We start from the raw sequence: 25,129 nt of genomic DNA, 5'->3' as shown, positions 1-25,129 counted from the left end.
ACTGAGGTTAATGGGGTCAACAGCACAGGGGTCAATCTGACTGCTGTCACAGGTCAGATACAGTTTTTTATTCAATTATAAACATTTTCTTCAAATTTTATCATGTATAAATAAGGATAATGACTTGACTAGCCTTTTATACACATAAAATTGAATTATATTGAAAAAAAGATGGAAAACACAACCCAATTTTAAAGAGCTTTGTGGAAAAAGTTCAATTCATCACCTGATTTCATGTCTGTTTTCAGCTCCAGCGAACACAGACAGCTTTTATACACATAAAATTGAATTATATTGATACACAGATGGAAAACACAACCCAATTTCAAAGAATTTTGTGGAAAAAGTTCAATTCATCACCTGATTTCATGTCTGTTTTCAGCTCCAGCGAACACAGACAGCTTTTATACACATAAAATTGAATTATATTGATACACAGATGGAAAACACAACCCAATTTCAAAGAGTTTTGTGGAAAAAGTCCAATTTATCACCTGATTTCTTGTCTGTTTTCAGCTCCAGCAAACACAGACAGCTTCAGTCTAACTGGACAAAATGAGACCAGCATCAGTCTGCAGTGGAATAAAGTCAACAACCACAGTTTTATTCTGCAGTTTAATGGTTCAGTGATAAACGTTCTTCCACCTGATGGACCTGGACCAGTGAATTACACAGTCTCTGGTCTCAGAGCTGGAACTGAGTACATATTCACGCTCTTCACTGAGGTTAATGGGGTCAACAGCACAGGGGTCAATCTGACTGCTGTCACAGGTCAGATACAGTTTTTTATTCAATTATAAGCATTTTCTTCAAATTTTGTCATGTAAAAATAAGGATAATGACTTGACTAGCCTTTTATACACATAAAATTGAATTATATTGAAAAAAAGATGGAAAACACAACCCAATTTTAAAGAGCTTTGTGGAAAAAGTTCAATTCATCACCTGATTTCATGTCTGTTTTCAGCTCCAGCAAACACAGACAGCTTCAGTCTAACTGGACAAAATGAGACCAGCATCAGTCTGCAGTGGAGTAAAGTCAACAACCACAGTTTTATTCTGCAGTTTAATGGTACACAGATAAAGGTTCTTCCACCTGATGGACCTGGACCAGTGAATTACACAGTCTCTGGTCTCAGAGCTGGAACTGAGTACATATTCATGCTCTTCACTGAGGTTAATGGGGTCAACAGCACAGGGGTCAATCTGACTGCTGTCACAGGTCAGATACAGTTTTTTATTCAATTATAAGCATTTTCTTCAAATTTTGTCATGTAAAAATAAGGATAATGACTTGACTAGCCTTTTATACACATAAAATTGAATTATATTGATACACAGATGGAAAACACAACCCAATTTCAAAGAGTTTTGTGGAAAAAGTTCAATTCATCACCTGATTTCATGTCTGTTTTCAGCTCCAGCAAACACAGACAGCTTTTATACACATAAAATTGAATTATATTGATACACAGATGGAAAACACAACCCAATTTCAAAGAGTTTTGTGGAAAAAGTTCAATTTATCACCTGATTTCTTGTCTGTTTTCAGCTCCAGCAAACACAGACAGCTTCAGTCTAACTGGACAAAATGAGACCAGCATCAGTCTGCAGTGGAATAAAGTCAACAACCACAGTTTTATTCTGCAGTTTAATGGTTCAGTGATAAACGTTCTTCCACCTGATGGACCTGGACCAGTGAATTACACAGTCTCTGGTCTCAGAGCTGGAACTGAGTACATATTCACGCTCTTCACTGTGGTTAATGGGGTCAACAGCACAGGGGTCAATCTGACTGCTGTCACAGGTCAGATACAGTTTTTTATTCAATTATAAGCATTTTCTTCAAATTTTGTCATGTAAAAATAAGGATAATGACTTGACTAGCCTTTTATACACATAAAATTGAATTATATTGATACACAGATGGAAAATGAAACCTAATTTTAAAGAGTTTTGTGGAAAAAGTCCAATTTATCACCTGATTTCTTGTCTGTTTTCAGCTCCAGCAAACACAGACAGCTTCAGTCTAACTGGACAAAATGAGACCAGCATCAGTCTGCAGTGGAATAAAGTCAACAACCACAGTTTTATTCTGCAGTTTAATGGTTCAGTGATAAACGTTCTTCCACCTGATGGACCTGGACCAGTGAATTACACAGTCTCTGGTCTCAGAGCTGGAACTGAGTACATATTCACGCTCTTCACTGTGGTTAATGGGGTCAACAGCACAGGGGTCAATCTGACTGCTGTCACAGGTCAGATACAGTTTTTTATTCAATTATAAACATTTTCTTCAAAATTTATCATGTATAAATAAGGATAATGACTTGACTAGCCTTTTATACACATAAAATTGAATTATATTGATACACAGATGGAAAACACAACCCAATTTCAAAGAGTTTTGTGGAAAAAGTTCAATTCATCACCTGATTTCATGTCTGTTTTCAGCTCCAGCAAACACAGACAGCTTTTATACACATAAAATTGAATTATATTGATACATAGATGGAAAATGAAACCTAATTTTAAAGAGTTTTGTGGAAAAAGTCCAATTTATCACCTCATTTCATGTCTGTTTTCAGCTCCAGCAAACACAGACAGCTTCAGTCTAACTGGACAAAATGAGACCAGCATCAGTCTGCAGTGGAATAAATTCAACAACCACAGTTTTATTCTGCAGTTTAATGGTACACAGATAAAGGTTCTTCCACCTGATGGACCTGGACCAGTGAATTACACAGTCTCTGGTCTCAGAGCTGGAACTGAGTACATATTCACGCTCTTCACTGAGGTTAATGGGGTCAACAGCACAGGGGTCAATCTGACTGCTGTCACAGGTCAGATACAGTTTTTTATTCAATTATAAACATTTTCTTCAAATTTTATCATGTATAAATAAGGATAATGACTTGACTAGCCTTTTATACACATAAAATTGAATCATATTGAAAAAAAGATGGAAAACACAACCCAATTTTAAAGAGCTTTGTGGAAAAAGTTCAATTCATCACCTGATTTCATGTCTGTTTTCAGCTCCAGCGGACACAGACAGCTTTTATACACATAAAATTGAATTATATTGATACACAGATGGAAAACACAACCCAATTTCAAAGAGTTTTGTGGAAAAAGTTCAATTCATCACCTGATTTCATGTCTGTTTTCAGCTCCAGCGAACACAGACAGCTTTTACACACATAAAATTGAATTATATTGATACACAGATGGAAAACACAACCCAATTTCAAAGAGTTTTGTGGAAAAAGTTCAATTTATCACCTGATTTCTTGTCTGTTTTCAGCTCCAGCAAATACAGACAGCTTTTATACACATAAAAGTGAATTATATTGATACACAGATGGAAAATGAAACCTAAGTTTAAAGAGTTTTGTGGAAAAAGTCCAATTTATCACCTGATTTCATGTCTGTTTTCAGCTCCAGCAAATACAGACAGATTTATACAAATAAAATTAAATTTTATTGATACACAGATGGAAAATGAAACCTAATTTTAAAGAGTTTTGTGGAAAAAGTCCAATTTATCGCCTGATTTCATGTCTGTTTTCAGCTCCAGCAAACACAGACAGCTTTTATACACATAAAAGCGAATTATATTGATACACAGATGGAAAATGAAACCTAATTTTAAAGAGCTTTGTGGAAAAAGTCCAGTTTATCACCTGATTTCATGTCTGTTTTCAGCTCCCCTGAACACAGACAGCTTTTATACACATAAAATTAAATTATATTGATACACAGATGGAAAATTAAACCCAATTTCAAAGAGTTTTGTGGAAAAAGTTCAATTTATCACCTGATTTCATGTCTGTTTTCAGCTCCAGCAAACACAGACAGCTTCAGTCTAACTGGACAAAATGAGACCAGCATCAGTCTGCAGTGGAATAAAGTCAACAACCACAGTTTTATTCTGCAGTTTAATGGTACACAGATAAAGGTTCTTCCACCTGATGGACCTGGACCAGTGAATTACACAGTCTCTGGTCTCAGAGCTGGAACTGAGTACATATTCATGCTCTTCACTGAGGTTAATGGGGTCAACAGCACAGGGGTCAATCTGACTGCTGTCACAGGTCAGATACAGTTTTTTATTCAATTATAAGCATTTTCTTCAAATTTTGTCATGTAAAAATAAGGATAATGACTTGACTAGCCTTTTATACACATAAAATTGAATTATATTGATACACAGATGGAAAACACAACCCAATTTCAAAGAGTTTTGTGGAAAAAGTTCAATTCATCACCTGATTTCATGTCTGTTTTCAGCTCCAGCAAACACAGACAGCTTCAGTCTAACTGGACAAAATGAGACCAGCATCAGTCTGCAGTGGAATAAAGTCAACAACCACAGTTTTATTCTGCAGTTTAATGGTTCAGTGATAAACGTTCTTCCACCTGATGGACCTGGACCAGTGAATTACACAGTCTCTGGTCTCAGAGCTGGAACTGAGTACATATTCACGCTCTTCACTGAGGTTAATGGGGTCAACAGCACAGGGGTCAATCTGACTGCTGTCACAGGTCAGATACAGTTTTTTATTCAATTATAAGCATTTTCTTCAAATTTTGTCATGTAAAAATAAGGATAATGACTTGACTAGCCTTTTATACACATAAAATTGAATTATATTGAAAAAAAGATGGAAAACACAACCCAATTTTAAAGAGCTTTGTGGAAAAAGTTCAATTCATCACCTGATTTCATGTCTGTTTTCAGCTCCAGCAAACACAGACAGCTTCAGTCTAACTGGACAAAATGAGACCAGCATCAGTCTGCAGTGGAGTAAAGTCAACAACCACAGTTTTATTCTGCAGTTTAATGGTACACAGATAAAGGTTCTTCCACCTGATGGACCTGGACCAGTGAATTACACAGTCTCTGGTCTCAGAGCTGGAACTGAGTACATATTCATGCTCTTCACTGAGGTTAATGGGGTCAACAGCACAGGGGTCAATCTGACTGCTGTCACAGGTCAGATACAGTTTTTTATTCAATTATAAGCATTTTCTTCAAATTTTGTCATGTAAAAATAAGGATAATGACTTGACTAGCCTTTTATACACATAAAATTGAATTATATTGATACACAGATGGAAAATGAAACCTAATTTTAAAGAGTTTTGTGGAAAAAGTCCAATTTATCACCTGATTTCTTGTCTGTTTTCAGCTCCAGCAAACACAGACAGCTTCAGTCTAACTGGACAAAATGAGACCAGCATCAGTCTGCAGTGGAATAAAGTCAACAACCACAGTTTTATTCTGCAGTTTAATGGTTCAGTGATAAACGTTCTTCCACCTGATGGACCTGGACCAGTGAATTACACAGTCTCTGGTCTCAGAGCTGGAACTGAGTACATATTCACGCTCTTCACTGTGGTTAATGGGGTCAACAGCACAGGGGTCAATCTGACTGCTGTCACAGGTCAGATACAGTTTTTTATTCAATTATAAACATTTTCTTCAAAATTTATCATGTATAAATAAGGATAATGACTTGACTAGCCTTTTATACACATAAAATTGAATTATATTGATACACAGATGGAAAACACAACCCAATTTCAAAGAGTTTTGTGGAAAAAGTTCAATTCATCACCTGATTTCATGTCTGTTTTCAGCTCCAGCAAACACAGACAGCTTTTATACACATAAAATTGAATTATATTGATACATAGATGGAAAATGAAACCTAATTTTAAAGAGTTTTGTGGAAAAAGTCCAATTTATCACCTCATTTCATGTCTGTTTTCAGCTCCAGCAAACACAGACAGCTTCAGTCTAACTGGACAAAATGAGACCAGCATCAGTCTGCAGTGGAATAAATTCAACAACCACAGTTTTATTCTGCAGTTTAATGGTACACAGATAAAGGTTCTTCCACCTGATGGACCTGGACCAGTGAATTACACAGTCTCTGGTCTCAGAGCTGGAACTGAGTACATATTCACGCTCTTCACTGAGGTTAATGGGGTCAACAGCACAGGGGTCAATCTGACTGCTGTCACAGGTCAGATACAGTTTTTTATTCAATTATAAACATTTTCTTCAAATTTTATCATGTATAAATAAGGATAATGACTTGACTAGCCTTTTATACACATAAAATTGAATCATATTGAAAAAAAGATGGAAAACACAACCCAATTTTAAAGAGCTTTGTGGAAAAAGTTCAATTCATCACCTGATTTCATGTCTGTTTTCAGCTCCAGCGGACACAGACAGCTTTTATACACATAAAATTGAATTATATTGATACACAGATGGAAAACACAACCCAATTTCAAAGAGTTTTGTGGAAAAAGTTCAATTCATCACCTGATTTCATGTCTGTTTTCAGCTCCAGCGAACACAGACAGCTTTTACACACATAAAATTGAATTATATTGATACACAGATGGAAAACACAACCCAATTTCAAAGAGTTTTGTGGAAAAAGTTCAATTTATCACCTGATTTCTTGTCTGTTTTCAGCTCCAGCAAATACAGACAGCTTTTATACACATAAAAGTGAATTATATTGATACACAGATGGAAAATGAAACCTAAGTTTAAAGAGTTTTGTGGAAAAAGTCCAATTTATCACCTGATTTCATGTCTGTTTTCAGCTCCAGCAAATACAGACAGATTTATACAAATAAAATTAAATTTTATTGATACACAGATGGAAAATGAAACCTAATTTTAAAGAGTTTTGTGGAAAAAGTCCAATTTATCGCCTGATTTCATGTCTGTTTTCAGCTCCAGCAAACACAGACAGCTTTTATACACATAAAAGCGAATTATATTGATACACAGATGGAAAATGAAACCTAATTTTAAAGAGCTTTGTGGAAAAAGTCCAGTTTATCACCTGATTTCATGTCTGTTTTCAGCTCCCCTGAACACAGACAGCTTTTATACACATAAAATTAAATTATATTGATACACAGATGGAAAATTAAACCCAATTTCAAAGAGTTTTGTGGAAAAAGTTCAATTTATCACCTGATTTCATGTCTGTTTTCAGCTCCAGCAAACACAGACAGCTTCAGTCTAACTGGACAAAATGAGACCAGCATCAGTCTGCAGTGGAATAAAGTCAACAACCACAGTTTTATTCTGCAGTTTAATGGTACACAGATAAAGGTTCTTCCACCTGATGGACCTGGACCAGTGAATTACACAGTCTCTGGTCTCAGAGCTGGAACTGAGTACATATTCATGCTCTTCACTGAGGTTAATGGGGTCAACAGCACAGGGGTCAATCTGACTGCTGTCACAGGTCAGATACAGTTTTTTATTCAATTATAAGCATTTTCTTCAAATTTTGTCATGTAAAAATAAGGATAATGACTTGACTAGCCTTTTATACACATAAAATTGAATTATATTGATACACAGATGGAAAACACAACCCAATTTCAAAGAGTTTTGTGGAAAAAGTTCAATTCATCACCTGATTTCATGTCTGTTTTCAGCTCCAGCAAACACAGACAGCTTCAGTCTAACTGGACAAAATGAGACCAGCATCAGTCTGCAGTGGAATAAAGTCAACAACCACAGTTTTATTCTGCAGTTTAATGGTTCAGTGATAAACGTTCTTCCACCTGATGGACCTGGACCAGTGAATTACACAGTCTCTGGTCTCAGAGCTGGAACTGAGTACATATTCATGCTCTTCACTGAGGTTAATGGGGTCAACAGCACAGGGGTCAATCTGACTGCTGTCACAGGTCAGATACAGTTTTTTATTCAATTATAAACATTTTCTTCAAAATGTATCATGTATAAATAAGGATAATGACTTGACTAGCCTTTTATACACATAAAATTGAATTATATTGATACACAGATGGAAAATGAAACCTAATTTTAAAGAGTTTTGTGGAAAAAGTCCAATTTATCACCTGATTTCATGTCTGTTTTCAGCTCCAGCAAACACAGACAGCTTCAGTCTAACTGGACAAAATGAGACCAGCATCAGTCTGCAGTGGAATAAAGTCAACAACCACAGTTTTATTCTGCAGTTTAATGGTACACAGATAAAGGTTCTTCCACCTGATGGACCTGGACCAGTGAATTACACAGTCTCTGGTCTCAGAGCTGGAACTGAGTACATATTCACGCTCTTCACTGAGGTTAATGGGGTCAACAGCACAGGGGTCAATCTGACTGCTGTCACAGGTCAGATACAGTTTTTTATTCAATTATAAACATTTTCTTCAAATTTTATCATGTATAAATAAGGATAATGACTTGACTAGCCTTTTATACACATAAAATTGAATTATATTGAAAAAAAGATGGAAAACACAACCCAATTTTAAAGAGCTTTGTGGAAAAAGTTCAATTCATCACCTGATTTCATGTCTGTTTTCAGCTCCAGCGAACACAGACAGCTTTTATACACATAAAATTGAATTATATTGATACACAGATGGAAAACACAACCCAATTTCAAAGAATTTTGTGGAAAAAGTTCAATTCATCACCTGATTTCATGTCTGTTTTCAGCTCCAGCGAACACAGACAGCTTTTATACACATAAAATTGAATTATATTGATACACAGATGGAAAATTAAAACCAATTTCAAAGAGTTTTGTGGAAAAAGTTCAATTTATCACCTGATTTCTTGTCTGTTTTCAGCTCAAGCAAATACAGACAGCTTTTATACACATAAAAGTGAATTATATTGATACACAGATGGAAAATGAAACCTAATTTTAAAGAGTTTTGTGGAAAAAGTCCAATTTATCACCTGATTTCTTGTCTGTTTTCAGCTCCAGCAAACACAGACAGCTTCAGTCTAACTGGACAAAATGAGACCAGCATCAGTCTGCAGTGGAATAAAGTCAACAACCACAGTTTTATTCTGCAGTTTAATGGTTCAGTGATAAACGTTCTTCCACCTGATGGACCTGGACCAGTGAATTACACAGTCTCTGGTCTCAGAGCTGGAACTGAGTACATATTCACGCTCTTCACTGTGGTTAATGGGGTCAACAGCACAGGGGTCAATCTGACTGCTGTCACAGGTCAGATACAGTTTTTTATTCAATTATAAACATTTTCTTCAAAATTTATCATGTATAAATAAGGATAATGACTTGACTAGCCTTTTATACACATAAAATTGAATTATATTGATACACAGATGGAAAACACAACCCAATTTCAAAGAGTTTTGTGGAAAAAGTTCAATTCATCACCTGATTTCATGTCTGTTTTCAGCTCCAGCAAACACAGACAGCTTTTATACACATAAAATTGAATTATATTGATACATAGATGGAAAATGAAACCTAATTTTAAAGAGTTTTGTGGAAAAAGTCCAATTTATCACCTCATTTCATGTCTGTTTTCAGCTCCAGCAAACACAGACAGCTTCAGTCTAACTGGACAAAATGAGACCAGCATCAGTCTGCAGTGGAATAAATTCAACAACCACAGTTTTATTCTGCAGTTTAATGGTACACAGATAAAGGTTCTTCCACCTGATGGACCTGGACCAGTGAATTACACAGTCTCTGGTCTCAGAGCTGGAACTGAGTACATATTCACGCTCTTCACTGAGGTTAATGGGGTCAACAGCACAGGGGTCAATCTGACTGCTGTCACAGGTCAGATACAGTTTTTTATTCAATTATAAACATTTTCTTCAAATTTTATCATGTATAAATAAGGATAATGACTTGACTAGCCTTTTATACACATAAAATTGAATCATATTGAAAAAAAGATGGAAAACACAACCCAATTTTAAAGAGCTTTGTGGAAAAAGTTCAATTCATCACCTGATTTCATGTCTGTTTTCAGCTCCAGCGGACACAGACAGCTTTTATACACATAAAATTGAATTATATTGATACACAGATGGAAAACACAACCCAATTTCAAAGAGTTTTGTGGAAAAAGTTCAATTCATCACCTGATTTCATGTCTGTTTTCAGCTCCAGCGAACACAGACAGCTTTTACACACATAAAATTGAATTATATTGATACACAGATGGAAAACACAACCCAATTTCAAAGAGTTTTGTGGAAAAAGTTCAATTTATCACCTGATTTCTTGTCTGTTTTCAGCTCCAGCAAATACAGACAGCTTTTATACACATAAAAGTGAATTATATTGATACACAGATGGAAAATGAAACCTAAGTTTAAAGAGTTTTGTGGAAAAAGTCCAATTTATCACCTGATTTCATGTCTGTTTTCAGCTCCAGCAAATACAGACAGATTTATACAAATAAAATTAAATTTTATTGATACACAGATGGAAAATGAAACCTAATTTTAAAGAGTTTTGTGGAAAAAGTCCAATTTATCGCCTGATTTCATGTCTGTTTTCAGCTCCAGCAAACACAGACAGCTTTTATACACATAAAAGCGAATTATATTGATACACAGATGGAAAATGAAACCTAATTTTAAAGAGCTTTGTGGAAAAAGTCCAGTTTATCACCTGATTTCATGTCTGTTTTCAGCTCCCCTGAACACAGACAGCTTTTATACACATAAAATTAAATTATATTGATACACAGATGGAAAATTAAACCCAATTTCAAAGAGTTTTGTGGAAAAAGTTCAATTTATCACCTGATTTCATGTCTGTTTTCAGCTCCAGCAAACACAGACAGCTTCAGTCTAACTGGACAAAATGAGACCAGCATCAGTCTGCAGTGGAATAAAGTCAACAACCACAGTTTTATTCTGCAGTTTAATGGTACACAGATAAAGGTTCTTCCACCTGATGGACCTGGACCAGTGAATTACACAGTCTCTGGTCTCAGAGCTGGAACTGAGTACATATTCATGCTCTTCACTGAGGTTAATGGGGTCAACAGCACAGGGGTCAATCTGACTGCTGTCACAGGTCAGATACAGTTTTTTATTCAATTATAAGCATTTTCTTCAAATTTTGTCATGTAAAAATAAGGATAATGACTTGACTAGCCTTTTATACACATAAAATTGAATTATATTGATACACAGATGGAAAACACAACCCAATTTCAAAGAGTTTTGTGGAAAAAGTTCAATTCATCACCTGATTTCATGTCTGTTTTCAGCTCCAGCAAACACAGACAGCTTCAGTCTAACTGGACAAAATGAGACCAGCATCAGTCTGCAGTGGAATAAAGTCAACAACCACAGTTTTATTCTGCAGTTTAATGGTTCAGTGATAAACGTTCTTCCACCTGATGGACCTGGACCAGTGAATTACACAGTCTCTGGTCTCAGAGCTGGAACTGAGTACATATTCATGCTCTTCACTGAGGTTAATGGGGTCAACAGCACAGGGGTCAATCTGACTGCTGTCACAGGTCAGATACAGTTTTTTATTCAATTATAAACATTTTCTTCAAAATGTATCATGTATAAATAAGGATAATGACTTGACTAGCCTTTTATACACATAAAATTGAATTATATTGATACACAGATGGAAAATGAAACCTAATTTTAAAGAGTTTTGTGGAAAAAGTCCAATTTATCACCTGATTTCATGTCTGTTTTCAGCTCCAGCAAACACAGACAGCTTCAGTCTAACTGGACAAAATGAGACCAGCATCAGTCTGCAGTGGAATAAAGTCAACAACCACAGTTTTATTCTGCAGTTTAATGGTACACAGATAAAGGTTCTTCCACCTGATGGACCTGGACCAGTGAATTACACAGTCTCTGGTCTCAGAGCTGGAACTGAGTACATATTCACGCTCTTCACTGAGGTTAATGGGGTCAACAGCACAGGGGTCAATCTGACTGCTGTCACAGGTCAGATACAGTTTTTTATTCAATTATAAACATTTTCTTCAAAGTTTATCATGTATAAATAAGGATAATGACTTGACAAGCCTTTTATACACATAAAATTGAATTATATTGAAAAAAAGATGGAAAACACAACCCAATTTTAAAGAGCTTTGTGGAAAAAGTTCAATTCATCACCTGATTTCATGTCTGTTTTCAGCTCCAGCGAACACAGACAGCTTTTATACACATAAAATTGAATTATATTGATACACAGATGGAAAACACAACCCAATTTCAAAGAGTTTTGTGGAAAAAGTTCAATTTATCACCTGATTTCTTGTCTGTTTTCAGCTCCAGCAAATACAGACAGATTTATACAAATTAAATTAAATTTTATTGATACACAGATGGAAAATGAAACCTAATTTTAAAGAGTTTTGTGGAAAAAGTCCAATTTATCGCCTGATTTCATGTCTGTTTTCAGCTCCAGCAAACACAGACAGCTTCAGTCTAACTGGACAAAATGAGACCAGCATCAGTCTGCAGTGGAATAAAGTCAACAACCACAGTTTTATTCTGCAGTTTAATGGTTCAGTGATAAACGTTCTTCCACCTGATGGACCTGGACCAGTGAATTACACAGTCTCTGGTCTCAGAGCTGGAACTGAGTACATATTCACGCTCATCACTGTGGTTAACGGGGTCAGAAGCAGGGGAGCGGTTTTGAGAGTCAGCACTGGTGAGATATTTGATTTTATTTATTTATTTTCCTTTGGTTCACTCGATCAAGAGTTTAATCCTAGGCTACACCAACTTTCTCAATGTGATCTTGAGATTTTTCTGAAATCTTTAAACCTTTTTCTTGCAGCCTGATATTGACATCTTTGTTTTAAGTAATTATTCTTTACTAAAATCTGATGATCATTTTCTTATATGCTTTTTATTTTCACATGAAGTCACCAAAAAACGTGGATAGCATCGGAACTTCAAATTTATACACTCATTTCTTTTGGAAATGTTTTCATCTCATTATATGAACTTATTTTCAGTGTTTTTATTTCTTTTTAGTCTTTCATTTTGTTTTGATGTCTGTCTGACTTATCTTGTGTCAATATATTCTTCCACATATAAATCTCCAACTCTGCCCCTTCTCATTAAAGCTCAACGTAAGTATTTATTTGCTATACTCAAAAATACTCTGAAAGCTGTGGAAATTATGGTTGTTTCAAAAATGCAGTCAAATGCAAAATTGCTGTTTGAGAAAGACTCAGAAATGTGCAGTTTTTTTTAGTTAATGTAAGATTTGTCATAAAAGTTGAAATTGCTGTATAAACGGTCACATTTCCATATAATTTTTTATCTATGTGGACAGGTTATGTTGTCGGATTAAACGTCAGACTTAAGTCTTTGGTGCAGCTGTCAAACACTGACATTGAAAATATTTTGGAGAAGGTGAGACTCACTTGAGTTCTTGTTAGTTTGCTTCATTTTATTTGCTTCATTCAATGAATTTGTTTCTGTTAACCCTTTTTATGCCTGTTTTTCTTTTCAATATAGTTCTTGAGGACCAATGGATTACCGTCCCAGGGGGTGTCCCTGAAGGTTACATCTGCTGAAGGCAATGGAGGAATAAATTAAATTCACTGAGATTTTTTGTGATTTGATCACTGAGATCATTGTATGTCTACAAAACCGAATATTATTACAAACATTATACAATGTTTACGATTGTCTATGTTTGAAATGAATCTGCACTTCATAATTACTTCTCTTTGGTTTAACCTTATTTATGTATGGTATACACGCTCTGACCTCTAGGTGGTGCTGATTAACTAACTTAATATTGAGGCGTTTTCGTGTGTTTGTCTTCACCGATGTTTTGGGATTTGTTATACTGTGTGAATATTCAGTTGCTGTGCTGAAAAACATATCTACCAATACAAGGCAAGACACTTGTGAGTTAGTTAGTTTTTACTATTCATGCTGAACATTGTCATTGTTAATGTCCAATACTTATATTTTGTTTTTGTTATTTTTATTTTTTACTATAGCCTCTTCTTTACCATATAGTGCGAGTTTTACAAAGCAAAAAGCTGTTTTAATGTTGAAAATGTTTGATAACCTGATATGCTGTACCTTTTAATATGCTTTTGATATTTTGTAAATAAATTAATGTTATATAACATTGGCCATTTCAACATCTGCTAATGCCACAGCCCACAACCAGACAATACAATTTTATTACATTGTATGAACGTGTTATTCTACAGTCATAAAATCAGCAGAGGATCAAAAGTCCGAGGGGAGTGGAAATGTGGGAAGGACTTTGGCTTCACAACTGCACTGCCAATATTTGTCTGTGCAACCTGTGCAGGTCACATTTCGCATTCAGCAAGGAGGTAGGGCTGGCTCATAGACAGGGTATGTATCCACATGTTAATAAACATTTTGTCACATTTTGTTTCAGTTTTATTATAAGATTTTAAAGAGGCTAAATTGTGTGATTATTCCTCTGGATTTTGCACAGAGGCCTCGGAACTGCTTCAAGTTCATGATAAAGAAGTGGAACTGGTGGCTCTTTAGGTTTCAGTCTCTTCATTTTTTCTCGTGTTTTTCTCAAGTGAACAATGTTTTTTTTCTGCAACCTGAGTTAATAATGCTTTGTCTGTATTTCTCAGGTCATGTCCTCCGCAGTTCTGCTGTCAGAGGTGCAGTTTCAGTGTTTCATCTGTCAGAATGTTTTCTGTGAGCCCGTCTCCATCCCCTGCGGTCACAGCTTCTGCTTTAGCTGCATCACATCTCACTGGGAGAACGCCGGCGTCAGCTGCCCCAAGTGTCAGACTGTCTTTGACGGCCGCCCGGAGCTTTGCGAGAACTCCTTTGCTAAGGAAATGTCGGAGAAGATCCGCCTGAGGAGGCAGAATGCGTCCTTGTCCCTGACGAAAAGCTTCGTATATTGTGACGTGTGCACAGGGAAGCGATCAAAGGCTGTGAAATCCTGCCTCGTGTGCCTGGCCTCATATTGCGAAAGTCACCTGGAGCCACACCTGCGAGTTGCAACCTTGAAGATCCACAAGCTGACCAAACCTGTAGCGATGCTGGAGAAGCGAATGTGTAAACGGCACCAACGGCTCCTGGAGCTGTTCTGCAGGAGCGACCAAAAGTGTGTGTGCCTGCTGTGCACGGAGAGCGAGCACCGCGGTCACCATACTGTCCCAGTGGAGCGAGAGAGTCAGGAGAAAAAGGTGAAGTCCAGGAGCCCACATCACGGTTCTTTCGAAAAGTCTGGCGGCTGGCTTTGATTTGTGTTTTGATGTCCAGATTCAGATGAAAAGAATCCAGGATGATGTTCAGCAGATGATCCAGGAGAGGATGCAGAAAGTGAGAGAAATCAAACACTGTGTGGAGCTCAGCAAAGTGAGTTTCACCTTATAATAAAGGCCTTCTCAATACCTTTACAAGCACAGTACATGTACAAGAACATTTGATAAAATAGATGCAAATTTGACATGTGATCTATAGGAAAATTCCAGAAGGGATACAATGGAGAGTCTGGAGGTCTTTGCTGCTCTGATGCGTTCCATGGAGAGAATTGAGACGGAGTTGGTGCAGATGATCCAGAGGAAGCAGGCGGCGGCGGAGCAGAGGGCAGAGCGGCTCATTGCAGAGCTGGAGCTGGAAATTACTGAGCTGGAGAGGAAACGATGCGAGATGGAGCAGCTTTCTGACACAGAGGACCACCTTCATCTCTTACAGGTCAGGAGTCGTCACAGAAGCAGCATTCATAACAAACACATGGTCCTTATGTTAAATCGCCCCTCTTGAATCCCCATTTTTCTTGGGATCAGAGGTTTCCGGCTCTTTGTTCCACGTCGGTCACGACGTCCTGCTCTGACCTCGTCGTCCATGCTGACACGAGCCTGGGAGCCGTCAGGAGAGCGGTGGCTGACCTTGAACATCAGCTTCAGGCATCCTTACAAAGGTTCTCATTTCAAGGTCAGTTGTCACGTCACATCGTTTGTGACAGAAGTTACATAGACAAGCTGATCGCAACATCAAAACCACGTTGGTTGACCTGAGTCCCATTGAGGGCAAGTGAATTGTAAACTGGTTGAACTGGTTAAACAGTTTCTTTCCCGAGCCAGAGGAGTGATTATTGTGCTCAACAGGAGTCAAAGCATGGGATTCTTGCAAGTTCCACTCGGTCAACAATTGTGGTTTTAATGTGGTGGCTTATATCATAGAATGTAGAGCATCCTTTCATCAGCGCATCTTTTAATTTGGATGTTTTTATTGCTTTGCAGAACATGAGCAGGTGCAGCTGTATGCAGGTACAGTAAGAGTGTCCTCATAAACTGATTTAAATAACAGTCTGCTTTTATTTTAAATCAAAATTCTTCAAGTAAAGGAGACATATAATCAGTGAAAAGATGCCAGAACATTTTGGAAAAGCATTGTTACCTATTATCAAAACAGCCTAAATTATTCAGATATTATCGGGTGACTTTTTTAGGGGTCTTCTAATCAATACGCTTCAAGCATTAAAGCTAAGACGATGTACCGGGATACTTCAGACCAGAATGACGTTAACAATCTGATTCTACCTTTGTCTGAATGAATGATTTGTGTTTTATGACCATATCGATAATGACATTTATGTCTCCAAACTTTAAACAACCAGCGGATGTTCACCTGGACCCAAGGACAGCCAACCCATGGCTGGTTCTGTCAGAGGATGGGAAACAAGTGTGGGATGGAAACCTTAAACAAATTTTGGTGGACATACCGGAGCGTTTTAACATGGCACCGTGTGTTCTAGGCACCAAGGTGAAAAAATTCCATGGACTTTTTTTCCCTTAAGTGTCTTCCCAGTAACTTATGGCTCTTGTTATACAGGGTTTCACCACAGGGAGGCACTATTGGGAAGTAGACGTGGGAGAGAAAACCTCATGGGACTTGGGCGTGGCTAGCCAGTCAGTGGACAGGAAGGGTGTGGTCACGTTGAGTCCAGAGGATGGGTATTGGACTGTCTGTTTGAGGAATGGCAGTGAGTACCGAGCATGTGCAGGAGAGGCGGAGCTGCTGCGTCTTCCTCGGAAGCCAAAGATTATTGGAGTGTTTCTCGATTTTGAGGACGGAACAGTGTCCTTTTATGACGCCGATGCCAAGTCACACATGTATTCTTTCACAGATTACCAATTCAGGGAAGCCATGTTTCCATTTTTCAATCCAGACATAAGCGAAAGCGGCACAAACAAATCGCCGCTTACCATCCGCGCTGTCAGTGGAGACGAGAATCTAGATGATTTTACAATATAATGGGAAGTTTAAGATGTGCACTAGCCAAGTTTCTTAGAGTTCCGAGCGTCTGAGGGTGGTTTTCTGTCAAGATTTCACATCATTTTCTAAATTGCAGTCGGGAGCCTGGTGATAGTTTCACATCACCTGCCGTTCTGTTCACGTCACCTGCTAACACATTAAATGCACTCCACTACCAAACCTAGACTGTCTTGATTTTTTTTTTCTTGTGTGATTTCTAAACTGATGATCATTTTACACATGAACCATGTGTGGAATACCATGAAAATACACACCCTCCACCCCTGAACTGCTTCATGTCCTCCTCCTGTAGTTACTGCATACCTCCAGTAATAATAATACTTAGCTGTCAAACTCTCCACAAAACTGACTTCAGGGCACACCTCATGTTGCACTAACTATGAGATGCTAATCAGCTCAGCCCAGAGATGGGATTAGCCTCAGAGACAGATGGAGCAAAGCTGAAGGCTTGCAATCCTGACACATGTAGTGCACACTCATCCAGTTTAGTCCCAAAAATAAATGTACACAAATGGGATAAGACACCAAATGATGGTGAAATTCTTAGCTATTTTATGAAGGAATTTCATTGCATTAAACCGCATAGACAGAGCACAGAAAGTAAACATAGAAGATGGACAAACGGATAAGTAGGGATTAAATCTGATATCATCCAAGCACAGGGCGGAGACATGCATGAAGGGAGACGCGTGAGTGGACATCATAGAACCAGGACACTTCTTTTTATTCTGTCAGAACTAAAATGCCAGCAGATCAGTCACAGACTAAGGTAAGAAAACTGCTTTTTACTGGTATTATGGGTTGTGAGACGCCGCAGTGTTTATTACTGTGCACTAGCTTAGACACTAAATCGGTCACCATCATGAAAAACAAACTTTATTTTACCTGTTGTGCAACATTACTGTCATTTAAACAATTTAGTTTGCATTTTAGATGGAGAGGTGGACATAAATATCTGCAAACGTGCCTCTGCAAGACGGGGTGTTGACTGGTGAGGTGTGATGTCTCTGCTGGTGGATGAGACTGCCGGGGATCTCCCAGTTAGAGACGTGGGCCTGATGAGAGGGGGGCTGATGCCTGCTGTTCCAGGTTTGTGTTTCCTTAATACGTGCATATTTTAACGAATTCATTCAGCCAAATTAGGGGAAAGTGACAGACAATATAGCTGGAAATTGACTCGGGGTGAGGTATAAATAAAATGTGAAATTACGTTAATTACTTACATGTGTGTATTTCAGATCATCTGCACGATGTGAAAGCCTGGAAGAGACATCTCATGAAGACAAAAGGTAAAATCAAAACTCATCTTTTTAGATTTCAACTCGTGCACTTCATCTTTTTGGCCCACAGATCCACAGAGCCTGTTTCGGCTTCCCAAAGAGCATCTGGAAGACCTGTGTGTCAAACTGCGCGATGAAAACAGCATCCTGAGACAACATGCACGCACACAGGAGCAGAAGCTACGCAGGTAACGTTCAGTCAAGAAATATTGGTGCGTGAACAGCATCACTGCTGTGACATAGCAGTTTTCTTAGCAGATTTAGAGAGACACGGGTGCTCAACATGGTGTCCTTGTGCCAGAATGTCCACCAGGTTTATGCGTCTTCGTCAGCAAGGGTCCAATGGCTTGAAGGAGAGAGACATGGAGGACACCATCCAGGAGCTAGAGGCCCGTGTGGACTTGCTGGAGACCCAGAAAGGGGCTCTACAGAACAAGCTCGGTCTGGCCAAACAACACATCATGGACCTTGGGGGGCGCACACCATACAAGTCTAATAAAGGTATTATTTTGGTCTAAGTTCTCTAGAATTGTACATTAACAATAAGCTTTTTTATTCTTTTCCCTGTCAGGTAAGAGTGCAGAATTGGAAGGCGGAATCAGGAGGGCGACTCACACTGCTCCACCACGATATGGTCCCATGCTAGAAGACCCCAGGACAGAGCTGGAAAAGTATTTATTCTGATTTGTTGTCTGAAAAAAAGTAAATCGTTGTATCGAATCTGAACAGCATTTTATGGTTTAGAACCCACAGACGGTCCAGCGTGGTGGAGCAGCTGAGGATTGCAGAGTTGGTGCAGGCTGCTCAGGCGCTCAGAGATACATTAAGAGATAAAGAAAAGGAGATGGAGGGGACGGCGAGGGAGGTCAGGAAGCAACAAACTGACAAACTCCGGTAAATGGGAGAATACAAGTAACACTAACGCCACGTTAGCAATACTCTTGTGTCAATAAATAAGGTAAATTGAGTCCCCCCCCCCATTAGGATATCCATTAAAGAGAACATTGACTCGATCCGACTGCAGAAACAGCTTTCGGAGAAGAATGTTTCACTCGCCGTCTTGCAGGAGAAGTTTAACAACTTGCATGAGGTCATTTTTCTTTTTGTGGTGTCTCATTATCTGATAAATCCAGTACTGTCTTGTTACTTATTGTAAATGTATCTGTTCTGTTTCTTGCTGCCAGACATATGAGAATCAGCTGGAAGAGGTAAACATCTCACTATCCTGGAGGCCTGAGGGAGACTTGACCAATTCTTTTGTGTAAAGTTAATTATCAGGGTTTCACCACAGACTCAGAGGTCACTGAAGGAGACTCAGGCGGCTCTGCTGCAGCGGGTGGACGAGGTGACGGAGCAGTTGAAACAGGAGCGCCAAAGAGCTCTGGAACTGGAGGGACATCTAACGACCTCTAACCTCTCCCTCCAAAACCTGGACAAGGTGCCTCTCTAGTCCAGACTAATAAGGAACTGCTAACATTATTTTTATTATTTTAACTTTCCTCCTTTCAGCTACAAGAAAGGATCTCAGACCTGGAAGGAGAACGGGATCTAATAAAAGAAAACTATAATACTCTACTAGAAAGGTAACAGAGGCCTACAGGCCCTGATGATGCCATTAAGCAGTCAATATGCAGTCGTCAGTTATGCTTTATTTCCTAGTACTCTGTCAGTGCAAAGCAAACATGATGTCCAGATGGAAAAATCCAAAGAAGAGGATCAGAAAAGGGATAGGATGGAGCTGTACAGGCTGGAGGAGAGGCTGCAGACAGAGCGGGAAGAGCGCAACACGTTGGAGCAAGAAATACAGAAACTGAGACGGGAGAGGGAACTATTAGAGGAGCAGAAGGACACAGGTGGTCCAGTCAGTCAATAAAGGCACGATCGTCAGATACAAAGTTCCCTTACGTTCCTTATATGACTGTGCTGGTGTAATGCAGAGGTTTCTGCGATGGCACGAAACAAACAAGAGATGGAGATGGAGCTTGTCCGGTACAAGCAGCAGGTCTCGTCTCTGCAGGACAGGCTGGACGCTGTCACCAAGGTTTGAGAGCTGGATGATACATGTGCTCCACACATCAGGCGCTTCAATATATTTACATATATATTCAACGTTGTATGTATGTGACTCTTTTATTTATCCAGGAGTTTGACATGAGCGTTGAGGACCTCAGTGAAACCCTCTTGCAGATCAAGGTTTGCGCAAGTTTTGTAGGACTGGAACATGGATTTGGACCCTTATCGTTTGTTTGGTGTCCCTCTTCAGGCCTTTAGGATGCAGCAGGAGAGCCAGGCGGGGCTCTCTTTCCTCTGCACTGAAGGAAACACGGAGGACTCGCTGTGGGACCTGGCCACCATCCGTGCGTCCCATGCGGAAACTGTGCTGGAATTGCAGAAAACCAGACAACTCCTCCTGCTGGAGCACCATATCAGTCAAGACCTGCAGGCAGGGAAACACGCAAATCTGATCGTACTCGAGTAGTAACCAGCACCAAAGTGAAGGCGCCATTTTTATCATTACTATTTCATTGACATCAGAGTGAACCGTAGCGACACATCTCTCTGAGTCTGTGCTCTCTATTCTCTTATTGGAACTCTATTTCTTCAGCTTGGAAGGTAATTGCAAATTATTTATTTTTTTATTAATATTTTCTGGCTGAAGGAAGAGTTGAAGATAGTGACGCAGAAGATGGAGAAAGAGAGGGAGGAGAGCCAGAGGAAAGTGGCGGCGAAAGACAAACTCTTATCCAAAAGAGCTCTTCACATCAACACTTTGCAAGGTTTCAGCAACAGTTTGACAAAAAACCTAAAGTCCTTTAATTTTAAGTGACCCATCTTCGTCTGTCGCTGTTCGATCAACGCCTATCCAGAATTTTCAAATCATTTCTCGTTCTCTGAAAAGCTCAATTAAAAGAAATGGCGTACAACCCCAGGAAATCGCGACCAACCGTGCCAATCCAGTACACTTGGCCAGCTGAAGAACAGGACGTGATGCCGAGCGAAGACGAGACGCCTTTTACTCAGCTGAGAGCTGGCGAGTCACTGCTGGAGATCCACCTCAAGGTGTAGAAACGCTCAAACATTTTGGCTCACTTAAGTCTTTTTAAAAGTTAACATCTTTTTTTCATTTGTCCACCCCCGAGGCTGCCACCTTCACCCCGGCAGGGCTCCGGGTCATGAGAAGCATCCACCCGGGAGGAAATGAGGGCGACGACATTCTGACCTTCTGCACCTACAGCTTCTTGGACTTCGAGATGCATTCCACTCCTGTGGTGTCAGGAGGACAACCCAGCTACAGCTTCACATCCCGCTACGCTCTCACAACCCGGGACCTGTGCAGGCTGGAAGGCCAAGGCTTCAGGATGAGACTGGAACTCCACCAGGGCTTAGGAGGGGTTCGTTTCGTCACACACGGAAGTGGGCAAATCTCCTTAATGGGTACCATGGAAAGACCAGGGGAGCGCATCAGTGGACGTGTCAGCATTTCAGGTGAGCTTTTACGATTTTGTCTGTCAGTGATGTCACACCTGTTGACTTCTAGTATTAAATTATTTGTCATATCATTATTTGATATAAGGTTCTGAGGGGGAATCTGTTGGGGTTGTGGATTACTGGGTGCGGCTGTTTAGCCCCGCGGTGCCGATAGATGCAGTGGTAAAAACAGCTGGCGGGACGGCCGTCCAGAGACGTGCTGAGCCAGGATGTCTCGGCTGGCAAGACACAGGACATAAGGTGAGAGTGGGGTAGTGTCCCAAATAACATACGTGTGTGTCATGTCAGCGTATTAAACACTGGTCGCTGGTCATTTTCACAGGAATTGTACGACTACGGCGGAGGGATCCCCAATGAGCTGGTGATCATGTTGGAGCATTGTGTGGGTCTCAGCACGCGCTGGCCGGGGCTGTTCCCCGACGCCTACCTGACATACAGGTTCTACGACCTCCCACCTCACGTCTCCCAGACAGCTCGGTGCAGTGCTGATCCGGTCTTCAATGACAGCGCCTCCTACTCGCTGGCAGTAACGGCCGACGTGTTGCGCTACCTGAGGTACGATGGAGAGGCACTCAAAAATCTTCAACTTGGTTTAAATCTTCAACTTGCCTCGCAAACAGATCCAGCAGCTTGTGGGTGTATGTGTTCGACGAGAGCGATGAACAAATTCCACCTCCTTATCTGGCCAAGACCCCCATCCCACTGGGCGCCCTGGCAACAGGCAGGGAGGTCAAAGGTGAGGGCCGTTTCTGGCTTCTTTAATCTACGAAACAATCAGATCTGAGATGAAACACACAATCTCTGCCCCCACAGGGGACTATGTGCTTAGGGATCCAGCGGGGAGTCCCCGGGGTGTGGTCAGGGTCACCATGAGATGGAAATACCCCTTCCAGCCCTCAGTGGATGCAGTCTTAGGCAAAGAAGATGGAGTGATGGACAGCTCCGAGAGGGAGGAGAGAAGAGAGAGAGAAGCATCGCATAAGCCAGTGGCCAAACCGCGAGTTAAGGTGGTCAAAGTGTCAAAAAGTTTAAAAACCAAGTTTTAAAGAGAAGAGATGTTTATATGTCTGTTTATATTTTACAATAGACACAGACGCTCAAGAGAGAAAGCAGAGAGGGGCGTAAAGGGAGTAAACCTGCGGTATGATTTAAAACGCATCACCGATGAGTAATTCTGCTTTTGCATGGATTTTGATTAATTTTACTTCTTTACTTGTGCGTTTGCTGCGCCAGCCTCCGCCGGTCAAACAGAAAAGCTTGCCAAGTATACAACCAGAGCAGCCTGCAACCAAGAAGAGATCGGCCGCACCCTCTCGTCCGCTAACACGGAAGTAAGCTACAGATTTGGCTCACAAAGTCCTCAAAAACCTTGATTACTGAGTTTTAAGAAAGGCTTCTTGTGTTTTAGACCCTCAGAGGTAACTTCCTCCAGACAGTCCCCTGTCACGCTGTCCAGGAGAAGCTCTGCCAGCGGTGTCACGACACAGGCAGGAGATCTGACAAAGACCTATTGAAAAGTTGTTCTGTGGCCAACAAACAGGCTCATATCTCATTTCTCTTTCTCAGGATCTCCCTTCTGGGGATCAGGTGTCACAGGATGAAGAGGAGGGGAAAGAGGAGAGGAGCGAGAGTGGTACCTATTCATTTACACTCAATAGATGATTGTTTTGTAGTTTACAGTGATTGTTAGTTGCCTCATACATTGTTTGATTTGAAAGGAATCAGCTCTGTTCATTGTTATGCAATTATATTGTGGATTTTTATTTCTGAAGCAAACAGTGATGCTCCAGAGACCTCAGACTCAAGTGACATTGTCATTCCATCAAAACAAATGAGACAGGTAAGATCTAATTTTTAGGGCCTTTGTTCAGTTGTCATTTATTGTGAAGGAAGTCAACACACGGTTGCTGTGTTTTAGGGAGACAAGCTCAGAGTGGAGATTCTGTCCCTGACGTTTGAGCCATCCTCTCGTGTCGCGTTGGACAAATCGGTGCAGAGGGTTTACGTGGAATATCGCCTCCTGGGCGTCCCCATGGAGACAACCGAAACGCCTATGTCCCTCCGCAAACCCACAAAAGGGGAGGAGATTCACTACAACTTCACGCGTGGTGAGAATGGGTGAATCTTATCAATATTTATGTCTCAAATTTTCCTTTCTGAGACAATCTTCATATGTGTCTCTCAGTGATTTATGTGGATGGCTCACAGTCCACTTCACTCAGACGGTACCTTTACACCATGCTGGAGGGCAGTGACCCTAACCAGGGCAGGTATGCCATTAAATTATTAGAGCCCATCCTTAGATATTTAGACCTGGATATTTAGGTCCATTATGTGTATTGTAGTCATGCCTTTGTGTTATGTGCCCCAAGATTAAAGTTCACCGTAGTCAGTGAACCGATGGATGAGGATGAAGAGTGCGTTGATGTTGGACACGCTTTTCTGGACCTAAAAGACCTACTCCTCACCGGAAATGATGTCATCGAGCAGCAGATTGACAGTAGGTCTTTTACACCAACTTGAGAGGATTTTTTGCAAATAAAAGGATGCCAACACCTGATTGACTCGTGCCAGTAGATCTGAAGAATCTTGTGAATATAGATTCAAATTAAATTTATACAAATGTGAGAACGTTTGGGTTGATGATTTTTGTCTCTCCCAGTTGTGAGCCTGGACGAAGACAAAGAGGTGATCGGAAATCTGAAGGTCTCTCTGGAAGCTGCTAAAGCTCTCACCGGGATTTATCAGGAGTTCCATCAGAAAAGTGAGAACCAGGAGGAAGAGGACACAAGTGACGAAAGAGAGGAGGAAGAGGAGAAACAAAAGATGAAAGAAGTCATGCAGCTGATAGATTACGATGATGACAGCGACCTCTAGTGAGAGCAAATTGTATAGAAAATAACAGGCATGTTTTGCTTTTACTATTTATTTACAAGGCATTAAATAAAACTATTTTAAATGCAAGTGAGGCTTTCGCTGTTTGCTTTGTACACCCTTTGTCACATTCTCAAACCACAAAATTAGGAGTGAGAGGTTCTGAACTTCGTGTTCGTGTGATCACTGATATTAAACCAACATGCTGAAACACCGAGGGACCATCAGGGAATAGAGTTGTGCCTAAAGAATGTGTTGCCATGGAATTCTTGGTAGAATATAACTGGGAAGTTGTTTTGATCGCAAAAGTTTTATTTGCACAGGTGAGATTTGGTCAGTTTATGACGACAAAAGTAGGGTAATTAAAATATCGAATCTCTCT

At 39.9% G+C, this 25,129-nt stretch overlaps 2 protein-coding genes across 2 annotated transcripts; both read left to right on the top strand.

The window, feature by feature from the left end:
* Positions 1 to 12,331: 12,331 nt before the first annotated feature.
* On the top strand, positions 12,332 to 17,263 carry LOC115250628 (E3 ubiquitin-protein ligase TRIM39-like). The gene is made up of 12 exons (XM_029839822.1): positions 12,332 to 12,503; positions 12,925 to 12,930; positions 13,137 to 13,216; positions 13,322 to 14,185; positions 14,292 to 14,347; positions 14,443 to 15,009; positions 15,086 to 15,181; positions 15,287 to 15,520; positions 15,613 to 15,760; positions 16,069 to 16,095; positions 16,446 to 16,591; positions 16,661 to 17,263. The coding sequence occupies exons 6-12, from the start codon at positions 14,446 to 14,448 to the stop codon at positions 17,081 to 17,083; spliced, it is 1,638 nt and encodes a 545-aa protein (XP_029695682.1). The 5' UTR covers positions 12,332 to 12,503; positions 12,925 to 12,930; positions 13,137 to 13,216; positions 13,322 to 14,185; positions 14,292 to 14,347; positions 14,443 to 14,445; the 3' UTR covers positions 17,084 to 17,263.
* A 109-nt stretch (positions 17,264 to 17,372) lies between these two features.
* rpgrip1 (RPGR interacting protein 1) lies at positions 17,373 to 24,837 on the top strand. The gene is made up of 31 exons (XM_029839814.1): positions 17,373 to 17,873; positions 18,038 to 18,193; positions 18,343 to 18,393; positions 18,455 to 18,572; positions 18,686 to 18,885; positions 18,956 to 19,055; positions 19,129 to 19,278; positions 19,369 to 19,474; positions 19,569 to 19,592; positions 19,676 to 19,822; positions 19,894 to 19,967; positions 20,044 to 20,237; positions 20,322 to 20,425; positions 20,527 to 20,577; positions 20,648 to 20,827; positions 21,044 to 21,161; positions 21,284 to 21,444; positions 21,525 to 21,870; positions 21,959 to 22,113; positions 22,196 to 22,428; positions 22,494 to 22,609; positions 22,687 to 22,880; positions 22,961 to 23,014; positions 23,107 to 23,204; positions 23,282 to 23,360; positions 23,440 to 23,506; positions 23,646 to 23,713; positions 23,792 to 23,981; positions 24,059 to 24,143; positions 24,246 to 24,373; positions 24,536 to 24,837. Exons 2-31 carry the CDS (start codon positions 18,106 to 18,108, stop codon positions 24,748 to 24,750), a joined length of 3,894 nt encoding a protein of 1,297 aa, XP_029695674.1. The 5' UTR covers positions 17,373 to 17,873; positions 18,038 to 18,105; the 3' UTR covers positions 24,751 to 24,837.
* The last annotated feature ends 292 nt before the right edge of the window (positions 24,838 to 25,129 follow it).

The sequence above is a fragment of the Takifugu rubripes genome, chromosome 8, assembly GCF_901000725.2.
Source record: "Takifugu rubripes chromosome 8, fTakRub1.2, whole genome shotgun sequence".
Taxonomy (NCBI): Eukaryota; Metazoa; Chordata; class Actinopteri; order Tetraodontiformes; family Tetraodontidae; genus Takifugu; species Takifugu rubripes.
Note: the sequence above shows the minus strand (reverse complement) of the source record. Positions and strands in the feature narration are given on the sequence as shown.

Excerpts from the sequence above, each read along its gene's own strand:
- LOC115250628 (XM_029839822.1), top strand. The coding sequence starts at position 14,446 with ATGTCCTCCGCAGTTCTGCTGTCAGAGGTGCAGTTTCAGTGTTTCATC. Across the intron at positions 15,521-15,612 it reads ACCACCTTCATCTCTTACAG|AGGTTTCCGGCTCTTTGTTC; the intron begins GTCAGGAGTCGT and ends TCTTGGGATCAG. Across the intron at positions 15,761-16,068 it reads ACAAAGGTTCTCATTTCAAG|AACATGAGCAGGTGCAGCTG; the intron begins GTCAGTTGTCAC and ends ATTGCTTTGCAG.
- rpgrip1 (XM_029839814.1), top strand. The coding sequence starts at position 18,106 with ATGTCTCTGCTGGTGGATGAGACTGCCGGGGATCTCCCAGTTAGAGAC. Across the intron at positions 18,573-18,685 it reads CAGGAGCAGAAGCTACGCAG|AATGTCCACCAGGTTTATGC; the intron begins GTAACGTTCAGT and ends TCCTTGTGCCAG. Across the intron at positions 23,714-23,791 it reads CATCAAAACAAATGAGACAG|GGAGACAAGCTCAGAGTGGA; the intron begins GTAAGATCTAAT and ends GCTGTGTTTTAG.